Raw genomic sequence first — 13,197 nt, 5'->3', positions numbered from 1 at the left:
ATATTTCAGGCCCTCAAACCCAAGAAAATTAGTAAGCGACTATATCATGTCTATGTTGTCTTAATCGATTTTCAGGTGTAGGAAAATTTCGAAACATGAAAATTTCAAAATGCGATATCTCTGCGAAAAAAAATGATATTTGAGCAAACAAAACGCCATTTGAAAAAAGAAGGATTGTATTTAAAGATGCCATCCTTTAATTTTGGTGAAAGAAAACATCTGCAAGGCTACATAACCTCAAATATGGGCAAAAATGGGGTTTTTTGCACTTTTAGGTTAGGATATCTCGAAAACCAGAGCTGATAGAGCAATTCTGAGGCCAGATTTGGATTCAGCGCATCATAAACCTTCGGAAATATATAGTCTGGTTTCTGGGTCTGAATGTTGGTTAAATTTTGTCGGCCTAGTTCCATTAAACACGAAAGATACGATTATCGTAAAAACTCAAACTAATAAATTAATTTTAGTTATCAATCCGAATTTTGCATGGACAGAGAAGCAGATATTAGTTTAAATTATTTCGGATACTTTTCCTTGTAGACTAGTGTTATTATTATCGATACTGGCCATCTAATACATCTTTCGAACTGATATCGATACTTTTTTGTTAGCGCATTAGGCGTGCACCCCTATGTCGGTTGGACGGCCTCAGCTTAACCGGTGGGTTTATTACCATTATTATTATAAATATTCAATCATACGGCAAACTACTGAGCTAACGGTCAATCAGCCAAACTACTTTTTTTTATCATAATCTGAGTATACATAGATAAGTCCAAATAATCTCTGCTTGAGTGGAATAACTACATACGCGCATACGCGTAGCTGTGGCGAGAGGGCCTGCATACCAAGATGGGAGAGAGTATCACTCACACATTTCATTATTTTACTGTAATTTTGTTTATCAACTGAAGTGATTTATGAAATGCACTCAACGCAATTCGCTCAAAAGCGTTGAGTTTGACTATGTTTGTATGTATGCAAGTAAACTAACTTAGTAATCAACTCACTGCCTTACTGATATGTATTACGATTCACTAAAACAACAACACCAACAGTAGCAACGAAATCAACTCGATCATAGCCGCCGCAACCCTTGGCAGACGCAACAACAAAAACAACACCAACAATCACTCAGCTGCAATATCAGCGTTAAGAACCTCACTTCAATCGGACAATGCTAGAGATAATAATTTTTTGCAGCACACCAACACACAAACACCTTATTAAGGCCTTTAGTATAAAATTCAATAAAAAAATGAAAAGATAAATAGCAAAACAACAAGAACAACCACAATAGCAACACTAATGAAATGTAATGAAAACAATCAGTACTTCAAATCGTTGAATATTTGTTTGACAAAATGCCTTTTAAGACGGCAACGCCGCGCATACATTTAATTAGTTGAATGCCATAATTCTAGCCGTGCGGATGCGTTGAGCCCCATTTAAGTGCCGACAAAATTACCGACCTATCGAAATTATATTCAACGGGTTACGCAAATGAATATTTATGCAGCACTTAGAGAGTAGATTAATGCAACAACAAAAAACAAGGAGTCGACGTTGGAAAAGTGCTTTCGATTTGGCGAAATTCAAGCACGTTGGTTGTTAGCGCGGTTGTTATTTTTCTAAATTGTGCGAAATATTAAAATTGCCAACAAACTAAAAGAATTTACGCATGAGAGTGTTGTTTTAAAGGGCAAACTCGTGTGCGCGGCTTAAGAAATTCAAGGCGAAAAAAATTGTTAGTAATCGGGTAGAAAAAGTTGTGAAAAATTTAGAGGTAACCAATGGAGAAAATTCAAATATTTGTATAATATAATATTTGAATTAAAATAATTTAATGTTCTTTAATGAAAATTTAAAAGAATTTCTAAAAAAAAATAAAACAAATAAATGAACAAAAGAACAAAAATTTCATTCTGTATAAAACAAGAACGGTGGAAGTAGTCGAATGGGTTAGTGCGAGACTACCATGCGAAAATGCAGAGGCTCGAAACCCAGGACCGCAAGAAAAGTTGATAGGAAAAGTTATTTTCTACGGCAATAGTTGCTCGGCAGGCAATGGCAAACCTTCGAGTGCTTGCCTGCCATAAAAAACAGCTGCCGTACCGAAGCGGCGTACAGCTGTAGGCCCCTTCTTTTGTGGTAAAACATCAAGATGCACACCAAAAATAGGAGGGGGAGCTATTAGAGAAAATTGTGTCTTTCATTTGAATGAGAAGATTCGGGCGTGGGCGTTTCCAAATGGTAGCGCCGATCGAATTACATACATAGACTTTAAAAAGGGAACAATTTGTAAAGTAAAAATTTGCTGAAAAGTATTTCAAATCTTAAAAAAAAAAAAAAATATTTTAAGATAATACAGAAATTTATAAAAAAATTTAAAAATCTATGCCGAGAGAATGGAAACAGGGCACTTCCAAGTGGTAGCCTTAGACCGAGTTAAAAAGAGCAACAATTTGCACAGTAAAAATTTGTTGAAAAGTATTTTAAAAATTAAAAAAAGACAAGCATTTTTAAGGTAATACAGAAGTCTTTAAAAAATGTTAAAAATTCTTTTAGGTGTTAGCTTAAAAATTAATATTTCAATGTAATATTTTATAAAAATATACAATAACAGGTAACAAAAAATTTTTTTTTAATTTTAGAAGATCCTTTAAATATTTATTGCAAAGTATTTTAAAAATTAAAAATTTAAAAGGCAAGCATTTTTAAGGTAATACAGAAATCTATAAAAATTTTAAAAATTCTTTTAAATGTTTGATTAAAAATTATATATCTATTATTGTAATATTTTAATTTATTGTAATATTTTATAGAAACATAGCAGTTAAGAAATTTTTTTTTTTAATTTTAGAAGATGCTTTAGATATTTATGGAAAAGTATTTTAAAAATTAAAAAAAGACAAGCATTTTTAAGGCAATACAGAAATCTTTAAAAAATGTTAAAAATTCTTTAAGATGTTCGCTCAAAAATTAATATTTCAATGCAATATTTTATAAAAATATAACAGTTAACAAAAAAAATTGTTTAATTTTAGAAGATGCTTTTAATAATTATTGCAAAGTATTTTAAAAATTAAAAATTTAAAAGCCAACCATTTTTAAGGTAATACAGAAATCTATAAAAAATTTAAAAATTCTTTTAAATGTTTGATTAAAAATTATATATCTATTATTGTAATATTTTAATTTAATATTTTATAGAAACATAGCAGATACAAATTTTTTTTTTTTAATTTTAGAAGATGCTTTAGATATTTATTGAAAAGTATTTTAAAAATTAAAAAAAGACAAGGATTTTTAAGGTAATACGGAAATCTATAAAAATTTTAAAAATTCTTTTAAATGTTTGATTGAAAATTATATATCTATTATTGTAATATTTTAATTTAATATTTTATAGAAACATTGCAGTTAAGAAATTTTTATTTTATTTTAGAAGATGCTTTAGATATTTATTGAAAAGTATTTTAAAAATTAAAAAAACGACAAGCATTTTTAAGGTAATACGGAAATCTATAGAAAATTTTAAAAATTCTTTTAGATGTTTTCTTAAAAATTAATATTTTACAATAATTTAAAATTTTATAAAAACATAACAGTTAAAATGTTTGTTTTTAATTCTAGATAAATTATTTTAATTTAATTTAAATTACTTTTTCATATTTTAATTAAAACATTTGCTCAACAATTTTAATAAAAATTCAGCAGTTTCGAATTCTCTACCAGAATTTTAGAAGACTGTCGGAATTCCTCTTTTATATTTTCTTTTAAATTTTTGCGCGGCAACTTTAATAAAAATTTAATAGTATCAAATTTCTGTCGTAGCTTTAGAAGGCAGCTTTAATTTCACTTCTTTAATTTCTTTTAAATTTTTGTAAGTATTTAAAGTTTTCAAATACTTACATGACAATATAATAAACTTTAAAAAATTTGAAAAGTAAAATATTTGAAAAAATGAAAAAAAATGTGAACTATAATTTTAGTTTAAAAAATTGTAACTGTTCAATTAGTGCAGATACATAACATGAAATACTAAAGTAAAGAATGGCTCATAAAGTGAATTTAAAGTTGGTCTGTAAAAGCGAGCCATATTAGTTCTCGAAGCGTTTAATTCAGGGGTCAAAGTTGCTATACAGTAATTAGAAAAATCATAAAGTGAGTGATTAACTTTCGAACAACGAAAAATACTAAAGAAAATCGATAATTTAATATGAATACTTTTGCGTTTATATGTTTCAATTATTGATTGATTACTGCATTAAGCAAAGCCTCAAATAGTTTATGGGAAAAACATAAGCCTTATTGATATTTTTATTTTTAAAAAATGTATTAGCTTTATTTTAAATGCCAAATAGAGACTTACGGCGCTTAAAATTTGCTTCTTATATATTTGAAGCATTTTTTTATAAAGGAAAAAATTACTTCATTTGGTTTTCCCATTACTGGCTGCATTTATGCACTCATATTTGATATTTCTTAACGAGGCCCGTTACACCAGAATTTTTACTGTACCCAAACAAAATTGAAAAAATCTCAAATAATATGAAACATTTTTATTTATTATTTATTAAAAATTTAGTTTATTAAAAAATATTTATCAGCGGTATATAAAATATTTAGTAACAAATATTAACTGCAACATTTCAGATTCAGATTCGAGCAACCACTTCACCAGCTTGTGCTTGGAAATAGAACTGATGCAACTATCACACAAATAATTCTTCTAAAACAACTGCCATGTAGAATCACACAACAACACACAACGAAACATTATAAGCATTAACATTTTGTTGCTCTTTCGCAACGACATCACAGAGGCGCGAAGGAACGATTTAAACAAATTCACAAATAAAAAATCTTATTTTATCAAATAAAAACGAATTTTGTTTATAAAAAGTGAAAGTGTCAAGCGAAAACCACAAAAAGTGATGGGGAAACGCTTACATTTGCTATTAAGCACATTGCTGGTACTCGCCACTGGTGTGGAGCAGATACAGTGCAACGGTACGTATGAGTAACTTTTGTTTACATTAAATTGTTAAGCAATGTTAACATGCATGCATTCGAGTAGCAATTATGTTATGTTACACAATTACATTATTCTCTTATGTTACTAACTTAGTTATGTTATTTAGTTATGCTATTCACTTACATTGTTATGTTATATGCCTGCTATACTAACAGCACTCATTTTTTCTGCTTCGCTATAGTAATGCGTCTTAGCGTACGAGCTAGATATCGCTCATGAAACCTGTAATTTTGCTAATAAAAATTCTTGTGAGCAGCTTTAGAGGCGTATAAATTTACTATTTCTTAGTTCAATATTTGACGAATGTCTCTTTGGTAAATAAATATTTCGCCGACGTGAAGTTGTTGTAACTGTTATTTACATGTGAAGTGAACACTTATGAGCAATTGGTATATTATAAATATGCGATTTATCACTCTAAGCAGCAATTCAACGTGACGTTTTATCTAAATAGTAAATGCATGCAGATAAATATTTTTTATGAAAATATTAACAAAAAAATATTCAACACTTTAACGACGCTCAGTTAATGATTGCGCGCAAAACCGACTGCTAACGCGTTTACGCCAAGCTTCAAGTGAGTTTAGGGAAGAAAAAGTTTCGGTATATAAAAATTGATTACCATAGGTGCAATTGTCAAGAAAATTATAATTATAAAAGAAAAATGTTGGTGTATAAATTTAAGTCAATGCACAGATGAGGTCGCTTAACAGTTGGGATTGCAAATGAATTCTAAATGAACCAAATTATTAGATGTCACTGTTTTTCACAGGAATTTGAAATTTCTTCGCATTGTGACAAATTTTGTGTAAAGATGTTGACCTATAAGCTTAATAGATAAATTTGGGATAAATAGGTTAAGATGAATTATTTATTTATTTTTGGGACAAATAATCAAAATGTGATCAATTTACCTTAAGAAATGAAGCCATTTGAACCTTTAAAGCGCTGACACTCCTCCAATTAGGCTCTGCAATAGTTGTGTTTTGTTCTTTTTAAAGCAGCTTACATTGAGAAAACGTATATGCCAAAATAATTTGTGTCACGTATTTCTAATTTGGAAAATATTGTCTACTCCAATTTGTTAGAAAATTTCCAACGCATGAAAATTAGCGTTACATGGAAAATGAACGAATTTTTTTAATTTTTTTATTTTTATTTCATTTATTTATTTAACTCCACAAATGCTTGACCTTAAAAATAGCCTAGCAGATGAAAGAAATAACAATAAAATTAAAAATAAAATTATATTTGGTGTTAAAGAAGTTCAATTTGTAGAAGTTGAGCGACTTCAAAAGCGCTATGCATAGCAGGTTTAATATAGAAGTGTTTTGATCCGGAAAACTCAAAATTTTGGTATATAAGTATGTATTTGTAAATATGAATGTAAGGATTTTAAATATTTATCAAAGTTTTCCTTATTAAAATGGAAAGCCGCCGCATTTTTTGGTTTAGGGGGCGTCCATAAATTACGTGAGATGTTTAAGGGGGGGAGGGGGTCGAGTAAAATCTCATCTAATCTTACGTTGGAGAGAGGGGGGGTCTCGGCAAATATCACGCAATTTTTTTTCTGATTGAAACAAAAAAGTTGTACATGCTTAAGATTTAATCTCAAGCGTAGTCGTAGTATGATTAAGATCATTCACTAATTCGTTCGAAAGAAAATAATTTCATTCATACTTCGACGTTATACATTACTACTGTCAAACCACCATATTTGTTTTATACCAAATAGCTCAATTAAATCTGAATTTGCGGTACAGTGTAGCCCGTCGGTTGTTTTCGCGCCACTATGAGCCGAACGCCCTATCACTCAGGTTGACGTTTGACAATTCCGGACTTTAAAGAACATGACGGAAAATCATTTGCTCCATTTCTAATACGCGTACCGATTCAACCGCTGAATGCCTTCATCAGCACGCCTATTGATCTCTATTGCCCAAGTATACGTGATGATTTAGAGAAAAAATGCTGCAGTACATGCGGTATTTACTTCGCATCTATCACAAGAGCTGCAGAGCACAGGAGAGCAGCTCACATTGCACCAGCTAAGCAAGCGCGTATGTTCCGCAAAGCGCGACCCTCACGGATTGTCACAAGACGAGCTAATGAGTTACTGTGCGCAAGCGTCAACGGCTTAGAGTGGCTAGATTAGAACGAAGTTGAAGGAGCACATGATTTTACTGAAAATCATATGGACATGTTGGTCCCAATAGTCTCTCTTGAAACCGCGCTTGACTCTCCATGGACTGAATTAGAGTAGATATTCTTTTTTTAATCGTAGTAGTTACGATTTAAGTCTTCTATTGTTAAATTTTTATTACACTTATAACTCTCAGCAATATTGATTACTAGTCTTAACTAGTCGTAAATAAAAGCACGAAGCAAATTTTTTTTCTTTTTACAATAACAATCCAACGCGTTTACATAAGAAACCCACATTTTGAAAAATCTCACGTGAGATTGGGGGATGGGGGAGGGGGTTGAATAAAATCTCACGACATCTCACCAAGGGGGGAGGGAGGTTCAGAAAATTGAAAAAAACACCTCACGTAATTTATGGACGCCCTCTTATTGTGTTTTTTTTTTGTTTTGCCTGGACACTTTCAGTCCTCTCCTTCTTGAGAGACACCCCTCCCGGGACTACTTCTGCATTACTTCGGAAGGGTCGAGAACCGCATCCATAGAAGAGCACTTCTATTCACCCACGTCCACCGTATTTGTAGCCAGCTTTCAGACTATAGGCTCGTCTTCTCGTGTCTCTGTCTGTGAGGCTTCGCTTTGTTGCACTGTGTCGCCAATCTGCTTCCTCAGAGCAACTCTTTCCGCGAGCCAACTTTTACAACTAAAAAACGTGGCTTCAGCCTTATTGCTCGGAGCTTTGCAGTATATGCACTTGGAGTAGATATCTCCGGAGGTATCCGTGACCTGAGAGGATCTAAGTTAATTTTGAGTAATTCACTTCCCTAAAGCTCCTTTGCGCCCATTTGCCTATTGATAGAATAAGTTCCACTATTTGTCACTCGCTTTAGCGTCCCATCGGCTTTGCTGTCGCAGCATGGTTTGGCATCTGCATTCTGGATTCCCACGCATCTATTCGTTCCCGAGCCATGAGCTCGGCGGGCATCTCGCCGCAGCACCACACAAAAACTGCAGCGCCAGAGACAGTGCGGTGGGCTGAGGCAACTCTGAGTGCCGCTGTTCGTTGTACAGCCTCCAGGGCTTTGCGCTTGGCTTTGCAGTTTAGCATATCTCCACATACTTTGCTGCCGTACAGGAGAATTGAGTTTGTGGCCGCCATGATTAGCCTACTTTTGCGCTGTGCTGGCGCACCTATGTTTGCCATTAGTCTGCTTAGTATTTCCGTGACCGCTGCTGCTTTGGTAGTTGCATGCCGCATTTGAGCACGAAAAGTTAGCCTCTAGTCAAGTTGAAGACGTAGGTATTTCAATACTTCTTAGGTCACTAGCGGCGAGTCGCCTACTTGCATGCCATTTTTTTTTTGGTTGCCTTCTTTCCAGTCGACTGGATTCGGAATTTATATATTGAGATTTTGCTTGTTTTTTTAGACTAGAAGATTAGATGTTCTTTTTTGATTTTTTTGTATTTTTGAAAATTAAACTTACATCGTGTTTAGAGCACGCATTTGCAGGTTTTTAATAGTATGCGACATTGGGTCAAGCGCCCAACACATATGTATACCGATACATATACCAAGATTCGTTCAGTTATCTTATTTTTTCCTCGAGAGTTGTTCGGTGAAACGATTGCGCTACTCATTCTGAACATTTTGCTATCACAGTTGTGCGCTCCTACAACTCCCTTTACCCCCTTTTCGTTAGGCTTCTACAGCGACAACTTTGTATAGAAATTGGATTGCGTCTAACTGTCTAGTTATTGATAAAATTCAGTGCGCAAGAAATTTCAATACTTATGTTAATATTGATTTACTCGTATATAGACGATGGTTAATTTCCAAGTCTTCAAAATGCATATCATAAAATTTGTTTCACCTTCGCAAATGTTTGTTGTCAAGTTATTTTCACAGCTGCATGCATATTTTTATGAAGCGCAATATGAGCATTTGATTACGCTTCAATGGACAATTTGCGATAACGGTTATCAAGAAATTGATTGCATTCAATATAAAATGTATTTTTATGAAGATTTTTCAATGCAATTGGTTTTTCTTTCTTTTCTTTTCTTGTAATCTGTTGACTTCAACCTCACTTTGTAAAGCACCCGTCAACACAGAAAATCCCACATTTTCCTCACCCTTCCTACAATAACAACAAATTTATGTTATGTGTCATGGATTAATTGGAAATAATTTCAAAGCATTTCACAGTTAGTAGTAATAATTTTTACTATGTATGTGTGTATGGATGTATGAATGGCTGGATGTATGTATGTATATATGAGTATTACTCGGCTGATGTTTTAAATATGCAATTATTTTGCTATTATGCAATTATATGAGTAAGTAAATATGTAAATATGTAGAAGTGTAGCTATATAAATATGTAAGTAAGTGTACAAATATGCTAGAGTAGCATCAGCACAACAACAAATGCTTTGGAAATCCGCACTGCAGTAAAATTATGTATTATTCGCTGACTAGATTACAGCACCTCAGCGTTCTATGCGGTTATTATGTTTTTGAGTGAATTTTTTCGTAAATTATTTTCATTTAATTTATAAAAAGCAAAAATACAATTTATATAAACATTTTCCTGTTTTCATGATATTAAACTATTTTATGACGTTTCAGCAGTGCAGCAATTCTTACTAATATTATTAACCCACTAATGCAACTAAACCTAAACTACTGCAATTTAAACGTGAACATTCCCTGCTTCTATCGTCAGCATTATTTGCGAAGGTGTTCAGTTTTTTAGTTTTTCTTAACCGTTTGCGTTCAATTTTTATTTGATATAATTTTCCAAAAAGAAATCCATTATTTTTGCGTTACATTTCTGGGCAAATAATTTAAAACTATTTTATGGTCACTCTTTAGCTCCGCGACTACTAACCTGTCGGTCAACCTCGATTATTTCTGTGATTGTATCGCCATTCTCGACATTTATTTTATTTATATATTTTTTTTTATTTCTTTTTTTATTTTGTTTTCTGTTTGAAAAATTATTTTTAAGTTTTTTTATTTTTTTTTTACATATTTTTTTTTTACATATTTTTTTTTAATTTAAAATTTTTTTTTTTAATTTTTATTTTTAATTCTTTTAATTTTCTTATTTTTTGTGTTAATTTTTTTTATTTTATTAATTTTTTTCACATTTCCTTTAACATCAAAAATACCTGAACGTAATCGAGGAATCAAAAAGTGCACGTAATTAGCTGTTACAGTAGTGGCCTGGCTTGCATTTGCGCCTTTATCAAAGAATAACTGTAAAATTTACGGAATTTCCTCTTTTTTGACTTCGACTGTTAACACCCTGTAACGCACAAGTGAATGGCAAAACAGCAAACGATTTTTTTAATGTGAAATGCCACCTTGACAACGAGCATAAGCTTTAAATTGTTTGATTGATACTTTACAAGATATCGATCACTACAGCCATCTACCGAGAAAATAATGGACTTCTCTTTCCCCAAACTAATCGAATAAAATATTGGATTGGGAACTAATTAATTGCGAATTTTTTTTTTGAAAATAGAAGACAAATTTTTCATGGGACTAAATGATTTGTAAACAACCCATTTTTCATCGCCAGTTATCAATGGATCATTTTCATTACGTTTCTCGAGCAAATCGCAGATGTTAATGCGTTGCGTTAAATGCGTTTCTTTCAGTTCGTGAGGAACCCATGTATCGAGTTTTTGAAGATAGCCACAAGTGGTTTTAAGAGAATTTCAATGCATGTATGTTAGGCCGGGTCGATTTGTGGGGAGGCAAAACAATTGCCCATTGCTCTGTGAAAATCATATTCTAGGGATCAAAATAAGAAACTTTGCCGAAGGAACCATACCTCTAAAACGAATTCTGATGTCCCCCAATTTGTGTCGGATTTGTGATATCTGTTAATGCCTATACGCCAGGTGGCATAATATAAAACATGGTTGAGTAGCTAAACTGGTTACTTTATTTATTATTCTGCTAACTCATATTCGATTACCAAAATTTATACTTTTATCAAAGCCATAAAAAAATTATGTACTCAATATGACTAATAAAAGTAGTTTTGCGCTTACACAAAAAACTAATCATTTTTCTTGAGTTTTCGGCGACTTCTGTTGCTCTATTGATAAAAACCATACAAATTATCCAACATACTTTTAGTTAGTTCAAGTGGTAGTTAGTAAGTATTTTGTAATTGTTCGCTGGCAACATAAAACCGTGCGGAAAAAAATTAGTGCAATCAAATTCATTGATTTAAAAAATGAATGCGCTGAGACCTCCGTGTGCGTTAGAGGGTTAAATGCATAATGCGATCCATTTATAGTATATTTACTTATTGCTTTTATCTATCAATCTATCTACATATTTAGAAGGAGGATTAAACTTAGAAGGGAAAAATATTAGTCTTCCAATGTATGTGGATGACATCATTTTGTTAGCGGACCACCCAGGCAAACTACAAGTGATGATTAATAACCTTGAAAGCCACAGCAACCTGTGGAATCTTGAAATAAACCGCTCAAAGTCTCAAATAATGGTATTCAGAAAAGGTGGGAAACTCAGTAAAGAGGAGAAATGGTATTATAATTAGTAAGGAAGAAATACAGACTGTGTCTCGATATACTTACTTAGGATTAGAAATAACACCTCAGATGAATTTAAAAAAACATGTTGAAAACAGAACAACTGCAGCAAAAAATGGTATTAATGCTTCGTGGACTTATCTTTTAAAAAAGAAAGAAATTTCAATCGAAGCTAAATGGAAACTTTTTCTTGCAGTTTGTCGTTCAATAGAATCATACGCAGCACAGGTGTGGGGTTTCGGGGGGTTTGAAGAAGTTGATATATTGCAAAAGTATTTTGTAAAGCGAATTCAGAAGCTACCATCCCATATGCCTACACACATACTTTTTTGGGAAACCGGCATGCAAGAAAATAATTTGTTCCTTAAGTATATGCACAGAATTTTGTTTATAAAGGTCTGTTTATTTAAAAAAATATGATATAGAATCAAGCATGTGGATAATGAGGGCTAGAAGTCACATGGTAATTTTAAATAACAACAGATTTGACACAGGAAATAAAACTTGCTCAATGTGTAATTTAGGCGAGCTAGAAAACATAGCACATTTCCTAGCGCGGGGCCCACTATTAAGAGAATACAGAAAAGCCTTTTTCGGAAAATTTACCTTAAATGATTCACAACTGATTGAGATTCTCAATGGGGGAAATTATCATTGGGATAAACTTTTGCGTTTCATTAAATATGCCTCTAGGTACTGAGATTACTTAATAAAAGAGTTTAACTGGTTTTAATAACCGTAAACCGAATAATGGTTTTGTACGAAAAATAAATCGACAGACGGCTCATGCCATTGTCGTTAAATTATTGTAAATATTAATTTTTTTCTTAATATTACAATAAGTAAATTTCAAATTTTGTAAATTTCACTTTTATTTGCAATAAATACTACTATTACTACTACTATTTCTTTTATCTATTTATTGTTGTTTTTGTTTTTTAAATTATTGTGATTTATTTCCATAAACTAGCAGTTAGTAGTGTTATGCAGTTTTTTAATAAGCATCTATTGGCATCCCTGAGGGCCGTTCAAAATTAAGATGCAATTATACTACTTAGCACATGTTTTTCAGCGAATCTCCATTATTTATGCGCATTATGAATTTTAAATACAATTTATCTATTATTTTTACTTATTTAACTGACTACAAATGGTGGCTGAGGCAGAAATTAGATTTAAATTAATTCATTTCAATGAAAATCAGTGCGAGACGTTATGGGAATCCCACCATGAAGCTTTCAGGAATTGTCGAGCAAAATTTTCAAGTTATGGGAGTCCCACTATGAAGCTTTCAGGGATTACTGAGCAGAAACTCGAACTATTAATAAAAAAATAGAAAAAAAAACTTATGATGGTTTTCAAAAATTTTGAGCAAAAAATAATAAAAAAAATGTATTTCCAAAAACAATCCAATGAAAAAACTTTCCAAAAACAAA

General features: G+C 32.0%; 1 protein-coding gene across 1 annotated transcript in view; it reads left to right on the top strand.

Moving 5' to 3' along the window:
* Positions 1 to 1,417: 1,417 nt before the first annotated feature.
* LOC128858952 (sodium/potassium/calcium exchanger 4) overlaps positions 1,418 to 13,197 on the top strand; it is a 66,365-nt gene continuing 54,585 nt past the window's right edge. The window contains exons 1-2 of the mRNA XM_054095566.1: positions 1,418 to 1,786; positions 4,660 to 5,016. Coding sequence (XP_053951541.1) covers positions 4,941 to 5,016 — 76 coding nt within the window. The 5' untranslated portion in view covers positions 1,418 to 1,786; positions 4,660 to 4,940. The remainder of the gene's footprint in view (positions 1,787 to 4,659; positions 5,017 to 13,197) is intronic.

Source organism: Anastrepha ludens, chromosome 3 (assembly GCF_028408465.1).
Source record: "Anastrepha ludens isolate Willacy chromosome 3, idAnaLude1.1, whole genome shotgun sequence".
In the NCBI taxonomy this organism is placed as follows: Eukaryota; Metazoa; Arthropoda; class Insecta; order Diptera; family Tephritidae; genus Anastrepha; species Anastrepha ludens.
The sequence above is the reverse complement of the archived record's forward strand: the minus strand, read 5'-3'. Positions and strand labels throughout refer to the sequence as shown.